Source organism: Dipteris shenzhenensis, chromosome 19 (assembly GCF_047967505.1).
Source record: "Dipteris shenzhenensis isolate YYH24624 ecotype China chromosome 19, Dip_SZ_1.0, whole genome shotgun sequence".
Classification (NCBI taxonomy): Eukaryota; Viridiplantae; Streptophyta; class Polypodiopsida; order Gleicheniales; family Dipteridaceae; genus Dipteris; species Dipteris shenzhenensis.
Window position 1 is genome coordinate 36,911,311 of NC_141614.1, and position 13,304 is coordinate 36,924,614.

Sequence of the window (13,304 nt, forward strand, 5' to 3'; positions counted from 1 at the left end):
TAATGCTTCGATGGGCAGTGCCTTTTATAAATTGAAATGGGGCCTCTTTGTAGGTGCTTGCTTTGAATGCAAGAAGTTCGGGCATATGGCTTCACAATGCCCATCACGTGCTCCCAAAATGCCATTGCAGGCTGAATTGTCACAGCCTCCAAACAAGAATTCTAATGCCTCCTCTCTGATGAAGCCTAAGGGGTAGGTAAAACAGTTTTTTGCTGTCCAGGACAGGGAAAGCACCGGTTGCTTCGAATGGTGATGCTCCTCTTTCTGTCCCTTTGGCCTCTCATCCTCAAGTGAGGGAAAAAATTTTGAATGATGCCTGGAAAACCCCAACAAAAGTCATCTCACCTAGGAGACCTTTGCCCTCCCAGACTTAAAAAGTGCCTCCTCTCAGGGCAAAACACCAGCTGAAAACTCTAGCATTGGTGTGACTTGGGCTGCTGTGACTGCCAATCGTACCCTCTTTCCAAAAGAGGAAGTTGCTGCCTTATTGTCTTCTCCTTGGGCTGAGTTTTCTTCTCAGGGACGAGGCTTGGATACTGAGGTGGAAATGCAGACATAGAAGGCATTTTTGCTGTTGTACATACCTCTCCTATATCTGTAAATATGCTTGATCATCTTAAATGTGTCACTTTGAATGTACAAGGTTTGTGTGATGGTCGAAAATGAAAACTGGTTTGGGTGTATATACGCCAATTGCAGCCTGATATAGTGGCTTTACAAGAGCATAATCAGCATATGTATGCTGGTACATCTGGACATTGTGCTGGTTATGACATTTTCTATGCTAGAGAGCACTCTTTCTCTAGGGTAGCCTTTTTGGTTAAGCATGATCTTCACCCTATTGTGGCCTTCAATGATCACCATGGTCGATGGACAATGCCTTGTTCAAGGCGACATCTTTGAATTTGCAATCTTCCATCGAGCTTTGATTTGGGATGCTATGCATAAATATCCCTGGCGACATTCTGCTTTTATCTGTAATGATTTCAATAATGCCCCACAACCGCGGTGATTTCAATAATGCCCCACAACCGGGAGATAATACCTCGGGCCACACTCACATGTTGGCTTCTGAAAAGCAGGCATGGTCTAATTGTTTGCTTCAATTGTCTCTAGTTGATCTTTGGAAGGAATTGCAGCCCATGCTTCTGGGCTATACCTTTTAGCATACTGCTTAATATTCATCTCAGGCACGCTTGGACATATGATATCAGGTTGATCCGCAGCATTCTGATGCCTTCACTTGTCAGCTTTGGATTGACCATGCTTTCACATATTCTGACCATGCTCGTCTTTGTTGATCATTGATTTTCCATCGTTCCTCTTGCCGTTTGGTTATTGTATATTCGTCCTTAACAAACTCAAAGGGTTCCAATAGAAGCTCATCACCTTCAATTTGTTCACGAACATGAGAGAATGTGGGATGACCTGTGTCTCTTGTCACCCTAACAACACCTAATTCTTTGCATGACTTTCTGGATGATAGATTGGCTTGCAAACGCCTTTTGTTGATAAATAATGCTTACCTTGACCATGCTGATTTTAAAGCCATGGTTTCTGATGCCATTCAACCTCTTTCTCATCAGATGCACATTGATTTGGATTATGCATGGCAGGCTTATGCTAGCTGTTATTCGGGATTATGGTAAATCCTACATGCAGGCCACAAGGGAGATCGTGAAGCATGCCAAATACACTTGCCAGAGTTTGACTGAACTCACTCATCTTCGGCCTTTGTCTTCAGAAGAAAGCATGCTATGATGTCAGGCTAAATTATGTCTCCAATCGAATGATCATAGAAAGCTTGCTAAATGGGAGACCCGATCTCAGCAAAGGGCTTTTTGGGATCAAGGTTACTCTTCCAAGCAATTCTTTAAAAGTTTGCATTACAAAAGACCGGCTGCCAATATTTGTCGCATCCGGATGCCTCATGGTTCTTGGTCCTCATCTCAATCGGAGCTTGCTGCTTTTTGTGTTCAACACTTTTCATCTCATTTTGGGCATGCGGACATTCTTAATCCTCAGATTGTGTCTGCCCGCCAGCTTCTTTGCAGCATGTCCATCCCATTCTCTTTGATGCTCAGGCTTTGGAATTGGAAATTCCTTTCACTGAAAGAGAACTGTCAGATGCTGTTAAATCCTGTGGCAAATGGAAATCTCCAGGATGGGATGGTCTCACTGTGGAATTTTTTCTTACCTTTTGGATATCCTCAAACCTACTTTGCTGCAAATGGTTAATTCAGCCTAGGAAATTCAACAAATGCCTATGTCATGGAAAAAAGGACTTGTCAAGCTCCTTCCAAAAAAGCAACTATGTGATTTGCTCACTGATTGGAGACCAATAACGCTCATGCCAGTCATTTACAAGATCATAGCCAAAATGGTTGTTGATCGTATTAAAGGTTATTTGCATGATGGGTTGCATCCTTCACAATATGGCTTCGTCCCCCATAGGCATATCATAGATAATATTGCCAATGCTTACATTGGGATTGAATATGCCAAATACACGCAGCAGGATGTTCTGCTCTTACAAGTAAATATTGCAAAAGCTTTTGATACAATTCAATGGAAATTCATCTCGCAAACAATCCGAACATTGGGGTTTGGAGCAAAAATGCAGCAGATTATTTACTAGCTTTACAAGGACAACAATGCAGCTTGCATTCTTTCTAGAGATCTCTCTGATGAGTGGACTCTTCGTTGTTCGGTCCGTCAGGGATGTCTCCTTAGTGCTTTATTGTATGCCATTGCTACCCATCCTATGTTGCAATATATTGATCATCTCATGGCTACACTCCCTTCATGGTTTGGAATTGGATGCAAATCGCAGCATGGTTGCTCAAGCCTATGCTGATGATTCTTTCTTTACCCTAAAGAATATGCAAAATAAGAAAAGTCTCAGATTACTCTCTATGCATCGTCTCTGTTCTCCAAAGATGCACGGGGGTTTGAACATACTCAATATTCAAATGCATATACTTGCTCACAGGGGGAAAATGATGTTGCAGTTTATGCAAGGGAATCAGCCTTAGGCTTTCATGATCCGCTCTCTTTTGTTACATATTGATACTTCTGCTTTTGGGCATTGGCAGCCTACACAGTGGGATTTTCTATTTGGCTCCATTCAAGGCAAGATCAGAAGCTGAGGGCTGAGAATATTTATTGGTCCAAAGTATTCCACCCTCCTTTGGCTATACAAGAACCCAGGCATTCTTATTTTATATCTTTCAAAGGTATTTCTTCTGTGACGGATGTACTTCAGGATGATGGCACTCTTTTATCTTTTTTTGCGGCTGCTAGCAAGTATGGTTTGGGAGCTCATTATCGTGCTTTAGGCATAAAATTTCAATAATGCTTCAACCTTTCTTTTTTTTTCAAAAAAGAGACTTCTATTAAGTAAGAAAGAAACCCGCTAGAGCAAGCTCTGTGCGGAAATACACCATGCTAAGCATGTAATAATAAAAACACCTCAGAGGAATCCAGTAGAAAGAAACCAAGGTTGAGGCTGAAAATGCTATCTCAACCTTGTAGAAGTCTCAGCAAAGAAGGGAGAGTCTCTCCAATCTCTGAGAAAAGTAACTCTCCTGGAGGAGGCTGCTCGAGATGATCCCAGCATGGTCGCCCAAATAGCCATCAGAGTGTGTATCGTATCTGTCCAAGTACTGGCCAAGATCTGAGAAGGGTGAACCTGAGAACCCTCCAAAGCCTCAGTGCATCTGGCTCTCCAAATGTGCCATGCTGCAATGCTAGCTAGGATCTCACATGGAGAGTCGACCGAGGAGTGAGCAGCCCTGAAAAGAGTGGCCGGAACATCCTCTAGAGAGCACGACTCCACAAGGTGTCGTCGGATGTCAAGAGCCCAAGAGGAATCAAGTCTCTCAAAAAATACCTGGAGCCCTGAAAGAGTAAGCCAAGCCACCGATCCCCAGGTCATATAGAAAGGTAGGCGAACAAAAGTGCTGAAAAGTCTTGCAATCCCCTTCCATATGATTCTCGCCTGTCTGCAATCCCAAAGGCAGTGTTGTATTGTCTCCAAAGCACAAAGGCAATGAGGGCGAGAAGGGTCAACAGCTCCGAACCTGGATCTCCAATGGTTTACTGCTATCCCATCATGAATAGAAAGCCAAAAGAAGAGAGTGATTTTTCTATTCTGGCGGGATTTCCAGAGTCTCTGCCAAAAAAATTTCTGCAAGTCAGCGGGAATCTAAAAGTTCTCCCAATGATGAGCTTTGGTGGGCCTCCAACCCCTACAGCTGAGCTAGAATTTCATGGCATTACTGACCGTGTAACGAAAGAAGGGGATGCACTTCTCTCGGTGCCCTTCATCTATCCATTCCCATTCCCCAGGGTCCCACTGCAAAAACTTAATTGGGACACCTCCATAGAGCCACAGCCTCCATGAGCCAAGGGCGAGGAGAAGCGGATCAAGATCCAAGTACCACTGTGAAAGAGAGCCATGCTCCATGAAGCCCACTATCCTGACTGACTGGCTTCAACCTTTCTTGCCAGTACCTCGTTTGGAACTTCACGACAAGCTTGAGGATTAGACTCTCCATTCTTCATCTTCTTCAGCCTGTCCTTTGAAGCTCTCACATATCACAGTGTCTTCTCTGTATAAAGTGTTGTTACATCCGCCTTGGGTTTCTGACAGAGCCAATTCTATTTGGCATATGGATCGCCCACTCAAGTAATTGAGAAAGCGGCTGCATCTCCTTTGGCATTATAAAATCCCTCTTTGGCGACAGCTTTTCCTTTAGCGAGTCCTACTTGGCATTTTTCCATCTGGGCAGTTACTGGCGCATAGACATATTGACCCGGCTGTCTGCCATAGATGTCTACATTCTGTTGAATCTATGCTTCACATTTTCTGGCACTGTCCACATACTTGTGATTTCCTCGCTCTCATTCGTCAGGGGCGTCGAGCGAGATTTCCTATTGTTACTTTTGGCAGGTTCTTCTGGTTATTTGGTTTTCATCCCGCTAGACAGGATTTTGATTTATTTTTTGTTTGGGTGCGCTACTGGGCACTTTGGACTCTATGGATGGACATAAATCATAGAGTCTTTGTTGGTGATCCTACTTTTCCATCTTTCGTTTTTTTCAAACGATCTTTGCGGCAATTGTTTTATGATTGCTTTCATATTCATTTGATTGATCATGATGTATATATGGCTCATACTGAGATTTTCAATTGAATAGTAGTTACTCCGCTTTTGAAGTAACTATGAATGTAATTATTTCACACCAATAAAATATTTCTTCTCACCAAAAAGTGTGTGTGTGTGCGTACATGCAGGACATACAGATACCTATATGAATCCAGAAACATTTCCACACTCATCCTCTAGAAACACAACATAGTGCAATTTCAATCTCATGATAGTCACTCATAAGGTTGAAAACCATAACTATGACATCCCCACTGACGTCATCAGCACTCAACAGTGGGCATAGACCATAGTATAAAAATATGCTCTCGCACATACAAATCCACACACCCACGCATACTTGAGCATGCATTTGTACAAAGTCTTCATACTGAATTTATGTTGGCACTCTGGAGGTGAAGGGCAAACTCAGCCATGACGATGGCTAGCACTAAAGGAGAAGGCTAGACATACATGCCTGGTACCATGCATGTGCATGTGTGTACTCACACACACACATATTAGAAGTATCAGGTTGAAGTTAATAGATGCTTATTTGTATCAAGAATTTCAACACTACAGATAATCAAAGGTACAAAAGAACATACATGAAAAAGGGAGCGGCCAAACCACCCAGCAAAAGTACTTGGATTGATCAATCTGCACATTTAACATGCCACAAGATGAGACTTTGCATGCTGAAAACTCTCTCTCTCACTCTCTCTCTCTCTCTCTCTCTCTCTCTCTCTATCTATCTATCTATCTATCTGTGTGTGTGTGTGTGTGTGTGTGTGTGTGTGTGTACTAGCTGTTCTTTACATGAGCAGCTTTTACTGCTTTTAGTTGTCAGTTTTTCTTTATAAGTAGTAGTTGTTCCACACTGGAACAGCTATGAATGCAAATGTTTTTTAATGCAAAATTTCTTTCATAAAAAAAAAAAGTGTGTGCGTGCGTGCATGCATACATACATCCATCCATCAATAAACATGTATATGTTTATTTATTTAGTTAGTTTTATTTCATTTTTTATTTTATTTATTTACTTTCTTTTTCATTTTTATTATTTTTTTGGGGGGGAGACACAAGTCTACAAAAACTTATACTTCACAAAACTTAGTCGTGCCAAAGCCAAGTATGTGTGCAGCTTCTAAAGACTTATGGTTTACCTGCCTGCTTGACAATAATAGAGAATCTGTGGATGTTGGACCACAGTGCTCTCGCTCACATCTTTGTCAAGGACATTCACCATCACAGGAATACTTGTGTATAACACATTATACGCCATAAGGCTAAATGAATTGAATAGGCTTGTTCCTGACACACCTGAAATAAAAGAAAAGCTTCCCAGCAGGTAGCACAGGCGCACAGTTATCGGCAAACTATTCATCCAAAATTCCCCTCAAAGTCCAAGCTCAGTTGCAAGCATGCAGACACTTCCATAGCAGACAAAAATTCTGATCAACCATTCAGAAGAAAAGCATCTGCTAAAGACAGAAGAAACACAACATGTCCACCGTAAGACCTCAAATAGAAACATGCTTAGCTTATTATCAAAGAAAAGAACTACATCACGTCATTTCAAGGATGTCGCACCAATAGATGGCTTTCTCCAAGCTACAAATTTTGCAGATGGTGTCACATGTCACCCATTATATTCCTTTATATTCCTAATATCATTGATCCCAATATCCAAATGTGTAACAGCAATTACTCAGCTTAGAGCTTACAATATTTGGATGAAGCACACGAGTAATGATTTATAGATTGAGTATTGAGCCAAGAATGCTGTTCGATTGTATGAGTATCTCCCATGAACCAAGATCAACCTTTTCAGAAAGCGGAATTCTGTGCAAAAGTCCAATGCACAGTTTGAATCAGATCTTAGTTTTGGCAATATCTTAAGCACAAATTATTCTCTATGAATGGCCCCACATGCAAATCTAACCGCTGATTCAATAACTTTTAAGAAGGAAAGACTAGAGGTCACAACACAGAATACAGAAATTGTGAGAAGCATGACCTAAGAAGATAAGAAAAGAAGGTTCCTAGAAACAATTAAAAGACGCTCAACATTGACTTACATATGGGGTATAAGATTAATTTTGTTATTTGAAAAATCAGATCTAAGATATTCCCTTTATGCAAAACACCTTATTTAATTCCAGGAACAGGAGATAATTGCCGCATTATGGCTATATTGCATTTTCCTACTTGTTTCTTTTTCACAGATGATGAAGTATTTGCCTATCATAGTCGATATGCAGAATTGACAGCAAAGCACGGTTGACATGTAATTTCAGAGAGCATGACACTAATCCCAAGGACATCCACCCTTTATAGAAAGACTCAATACAAAGCTACTTTGACAAAAGCATACTTCCAAAGCTGAAATCGGATGCCCTTGCAGCTTGAAGGCCTTCTCGACCACTGATGCCAACACCAACATGAGCCTCCTGTATCATCTTTACATCATTTCCACCATCTCCAATTGCAAGAGTTCTATAATCACACTTTTTAAGCAGCTCAACAAGCTGCAATCAACAATAGCGAGCAATCAGTTCTACACATGTAATGTTCTTCTACGATGTTACCTTACACAAAGTCACCAGCCAAAGGTATGAACAGTTATTCAATGACAAAAGAGAGCAACTGACTTGAGCTTTCTGTGATGGAGTCACACGACAGCATACAGCGGTCTTTGCAAGCATAGCAAGCTCTATGAATGAAGCATAATAATGCCTGAGTGCAATCTCCAGGGCCCATCCATCAATAACAAAAGCAACATCCTGTTACAAAATGGAGCGTATACATTTTGAATTCAGATTTGCCTACTTGCATATCCAAGGCCATAGTTCTCCAACTTCCAGATTATTGTATAGATAATAAAAGATTTGGCAACATAGCTTCTATCATTTAGGTGCCAGTCCAGTCTTATTCATGAAACATTTTAAAGTTGATGCAAGATAGGTCTGACCTTTATTTCTGTACTTGTTATTCTCATAGTCCGAAGCACTCTTTCAAGACTACTTGCAACATCGTCTTGAGTGATACCTTGAACATACAAGAGCTGGCCTTCAGGCTCTGCAAGACCAGAAGAGAGATAAGTTCACACTTTCGTTATTAAAGCAAAGGTTTGTCTTCAATAAAACATTATTATAATCTAAACTTACGTTGGAATGCATAGGGAAGCTAAAGAAAAACCTTAAAGAGAACATATACCAAGCAAGAGAAAATAGATTAGAAAGCAATGTCTTCATATTGCTCGATAATCAGCCTTCAAGCGTGCCACATTCATCTAAATAGCTTGACAATTATGTTGTTGTATTCTACAATCAGCTTACATTTCTTCTCAATAGATAACCAAGTTTAAGCTTTTGCAAACAAACACTGGATGCTGATCATTGGCGTTATCGTCCCACTCAAGACATGTCAGCCTTCAAGACCATCCATGTTTGAATCTTGGCCAAGGCAGCATAATGCCCCCATAGGTTGAACTCTAGTCGCACAGTGGTGGATGCTAATATGCAGGTGGTGTATACGTGGAGTGCCCTATGCAGAAGGGTGGACTAAGTGCGTTTGTGGCATCATATTCCACCTTTGATGTGTGGATAACCGCAAGCCTCCTTTCACTGTATGCAAAATACTTTCAGGAAAGGTGAATCTCCCAATCCAACCAAACATTGAAAAATGTCAAAATGTCTGGGGCAGTAGAATTAGCATCAATGATTATGAGTAGAATCTCTATGCACAGCTGGCAACTACCTAATTCTGAATGGTGCTATATAGCACTTGTCTGGCCACTGTGTCTGCTCTATGGTGATGTAAAAGCCTAGCTATATCGAAGAGGCTATACAGGTCTTGTGTGATGGAAACCTATATGTTCAATGAGCGCTATGCACAATTACTAAGCAGCTTGTGGCGTTTGTGGCACATCTTTTTATTTTTTGGTTTGCATCAGATCTTGCTTACCATATCTTCTCTTAACATGTTTTTCAATCTTCCTGTTTGTACAGCAATCTGAAGTAAGTTGGTCCTCATCTTGCTGATAGGTGCCATTTGAACACAAATATGTCATCATCAAGGTATCACTATCACCCTTGAAATGCCATATTTTCGCTTAGTTCATTCCAAATCTTGGCCAGACACAACTGCCTTACAAAGTCCCTAATGGACATGTCCTTATTGTTTTGGTGTGCGCGCACGCACGCGCGCCATAGAGTCTATGGTGACCCTAGTTTTTCCAAATTTGTTTTCTTTCGTCGTTCTTTGCAGCAATCTCTTTTTGATTGCCTGCAAACTCACTATATAGAGTATGATGTATATTTGTCCTACACTGAGATTTTCTCTTTATGTATTTTCTAGCTATGTATCTTCTAGCTTCCTAGTTTTGGGCTAGCTACCTTGTAATATAAAGCATTCAAAGTTTTCACCCCCCAAAAAAGTGTGTGTGTGTGTGTGTGTGTGTGTGTGAGAGAGAGAGAGAGAGAGAGAGTTCCTGAATTTTCTTTGACAGCGGCTGAGAACGAGATTCCCGACTCCTGCTTTTGGGAAATTCTTCTCGGCGCACTCAGGAGTTTGATCTTTTCTTTGTTTGAAAAATCGTTACTGGGCACTTTGGACTTTGTGGATAAACAGGAATTGTAAATTCTTTGGTGATCCAACATTTTCTTTATTTGCTTTCTTCAAGCGTTCTCTGCAGCAATCTTTTTTTGACTGCTTGCAGACTCATTACATCGATCTTTAGCATGTACAAAGGTTTTCAGCTGATGTAATTTCTAGCTCCTCGCTTCGAGGTGGTTTTTCTTGTAATATAAACAATCATGGCTTTCACTATAATAAAAAAAGTGAGTGAGAGAGAGAGAGAGAGAGAGGTGGATGAGGAGCAAGCTATGGTTTCTGAGTTTTCTCCACACCCTTTTTAGGATTTCAACCTCACCCACAAGCTCTCCTATGCAGTACCGCTCAGCCAAAGACCTGCAACTATATGAAAAACGTTTGCACAGTGTTGTACTGTATGTACGGGCTTGCTGCTCCTGCTCCTCACGTCTTCCGCTCTCTGTTTTGTAGACTCTCTTTCCTTGGTGCAGACCCTGATTGCTAGCCAAGGCCTCACAAGGTTGAGGCTCCCAATCAGGCAGGAGGAGCAGCTGTTGGACTCCGAGTTTGCAGATGACACAGCCTTGTATGTAGAGGGCACCACAGCGAGTTTGAAGAGAGTCAGGGGAGCCCTGGCTATCTATTGTGAGGCCTCTGGTGCACAGATCAACTGGACTAAGTCCATAGGTTTCTTCACAAGCTCTGAGAAGACACAGGAGTCGTGAGTGGGGGAGCGACTTTGGCTTCAGATGGATACCGCGGGGCCAAACGGCGAGCTACCTTGGATGCCAGGTTGGTATTGACATTACAGCAGAGTAGCAAATCGCCCCGGTCCTAGAGTGTTCGGCATAAGCTTCTCTACTGGAGCTCGGCCAAACTCTCCCTAGCAGGTCGTGCCTTAGTGGCAAACCAAGTCCTTCTTGCCACGGTCTGGTATATTGCCTCTTGCTAGTGTTTTCACAAAGGGTGCATTGGGCAGCTCCGACGATTGGTTTGGAACTTCCTTTGGGCAGGTTCGGATGGCACAAGGAACACATAGGACCCGGGTTGCTTGACAGACGGTGATCATGCCGCAAGCACTGAGACGCTTGGGTATCATTGATCTAGAGATGCAGAGCAGAGCCCTCTTAGGTGCAGAGCCTTGGAAGCTCCTCTTACAACGAGGGCTTCTTAGGAACACCCCACGCATTGGGGGGCAGTGGCAGCTTTCACACAGGTGGATCTTCTCAGAGGTCCCCCTTATGGGGAATGGTTCCTCCTTGATGAGGAGCCGCCAAAGGGTCTGGGTCTAGCAAAGATTAGCAAGAGGCCTCATTTGAGCTCAGCCCAGATGCAGAGAAGAGTTCGAGCATCAACCCCTTATTTGGCACCCAGAGATCTGGGATCAAGAGGAGCGTATGCTCGAACAGTGGACTAACATTGGTTGGGCACAGTGGGACAGTGATGGAGGTAGAGGCAAGGCATGGTGCCATAGCGCATCTGCGAGGGATATGTAAGAAAACAATACAACGTCTGTGCTCAACAGATAACAGGATCTCGTATGCAAGAGAGAAAAGCAGATAGTATGAAGAATCAAAATTTTGATTACTGTAAAACTGATACAATAGTGGCGCTGCCTCCCAGCCGGTGCCTCCCAGCCGTGCGCTCCTGTGAGAGAAGCTTCAATGGCATGCTAGAAACAGTAGAGGATGGAGGCTGGATGCTAAGGAATCATGGTTGCTATAGCCAGTGATAAAATGAGCTTCACGGGCTTGCTCTTATATAGCCACCAGTCATAGTCGGTTAGACCCAATTGGGTGACCGACCCAGTCCGCCCAAAACGGCCGACTGGGGATCGGTCCCGAAATAGGCTACCGACCACACGATAGAACCGTGGCGTAAAATAGAGCCATCCGGGATCATATGGGGCTCCAAACGGGCCCCGCAACCCGAGAGTGGACTGCCTCGAGAAATACTCCGTCTATCCTCAATGCGGTCAATCATGGGATGCCTTCCCACACTTGCATGTAGCCTAGTTGATAGTGTGCCAACTCCGTCCAGACATCAGTCCACACATGGTCCCCCATCTGATGTCCAAACCAGGACCTACCGGATAACGGAGCTACTCAAATGCCTTCTCCTCATATGGAGGGCTTACAAGTAGAGTTAGCTGGTTCCCGCGTAGTTACACGCGCGTAGTTACACGAGAGTGGAGCATTGATATCTAACACCCCTCCTCAATGTCCACCCGCAAGTGAACTTACTTTTTTGGGCCAATGCCAAGTCAATGAAGATGCCTCTCCAGCAAGTCTCTTCCAAGAGTCTTCGTGAAGATGTTCGCACATTCTCTGTAGTCGGACAGTACACCAAGTCGACCTCTCCATCCATGATGAGCTCGCATACAAAGTGATATTGAATCTCAATGTGTTTTGTGCGAGCATGGAACACATGGTTCTTTGCAATCGCCATGCAACTCTGCTTGTCACATGATAACTGCGTAGGCTTGTTCTGCACTGCACCCATGTCCCCAAAAATCCTCCTCATGTTTCGTTGGTACCACGCTCGTGGAACCTGTTTCAGCCCGTAAAGTACCTTCTTCAGTTTACAGACTTTACCTTTTGAACCGAGGATCACAAAACCTGGTGGTTGTTCCACGTATACCTCCTCCTTGAGATCTCCATTCAGAAAGGCGGATTTTACATCCATCTGAAACACGGGCCAACTTCCTTGGGCAGCTAAAGCCAAAACAATGCGAATTGTGGTTAGTCGAGCTGTGGGAGCAAAAGTATCCTGATAATCAAAACCATGTACTTGTGCGAATCCTTTTGCCACGAGCCGAGCCGAGCCTTGTACTTATCCAACGTGCCATCGGACTTATACTTAGTCTTATACACCCACTTGGTACCGATTACCTTGCGTTTTGGTGGACGATCCACAAGGTCCCAAGTGTTGTTCTTCATTATGGAGCCATACTCCGACTGCATAACCTCCATCCACCTATCATCACCCTGTGCCTCTTCAAGATACTTGGATTCATCAGCACGGATCACCTCTGTCATCAAAGCGTAGTTGACCAAGTGTTCTTGCGCCCTTCTTTGCTTCTCTAATCTCTTGGACCGACGGTGTTCGGATGGTTCCTCCTCAATGGCTAGCGGTTCTATGCCGTCCAAAAGCTGCTTTACCCACTTTGAAAATGGCCGTTGCCGTTGTGGTTCTGCAGGCTCTTCTTCCTCTTCTTTATCTTGAATCCTCCCAAGCACCGTTTGGGGAGTTCGGTCTGTTGTTGGTGGTTGTATTGGATGAATATCCTCGTCCTCGTTGTCTGGGAAGGAAGCATCCCCCTCCAAGTAATGCGGCTGTTCTGAGAAGACCACATCGCGACTTACTATTACCTTCTTGGTAACAGGGTTATAGAGATAGTAACCCTTCGCCTCTTCACTGTAGCCCAAGAAAATACACTTCCGGCTCTTCGATTCCCATTTGGTCCTGTTAGCATCAGGAACATACACAAAACAGTCACATCTAAAAACTTTGAAATGTGCAGCAGAAGGTTTCTTACCAGAAAAGGCCTGCAGTGGA

At 43.3% G+C, this 13,304-nt stretch overlaps 1 protein-coding gene across 4 annotated transcripts in view; it reads right to left on the bottom strand.

Annotated features, from left to right (window-relative positions):
- ALA2 (aminophospholipid ATPase 2) overlaps window positions 1-13,304 on the bottom strand; it is a 127,508-nt gene that overhangs the window by 18,046 nt on the left and 96,158 nt on the right. For all 4 annotated transcript variants that reach the window (XM_087390376.1, XM_087390379.1, XM_087390375.1 and 1 more), the window contains 6 exons: window positions 8,125-8,231; window positions 7,805-7,936; window positions 7,528-7,681; window positions 6,878-6,995; window positions 6,317-6,490; window positions 5,759-5,810 (listed from right to left, as the gene is read on the bottom strand). In XM_087390376.1, the coding sequence (XP_087246502.1) occupies window positions 5,759-5,810; window positions 6,317-6,490; window positions 6,878-6,995; window positions 7,528-7,681; window positions 7,805-7,936; window positions 8,125-8,231 (737 nt within the window). The remainder of the gene's footprint in view (window positions 1-5,758; window positions 5,811-6,316; window positions 6,491-6,877; window positions 6,996-7,527; window positions 7,682-7,804; window positions 7,937-8,124; window positions 8,232-13,304) is intronic.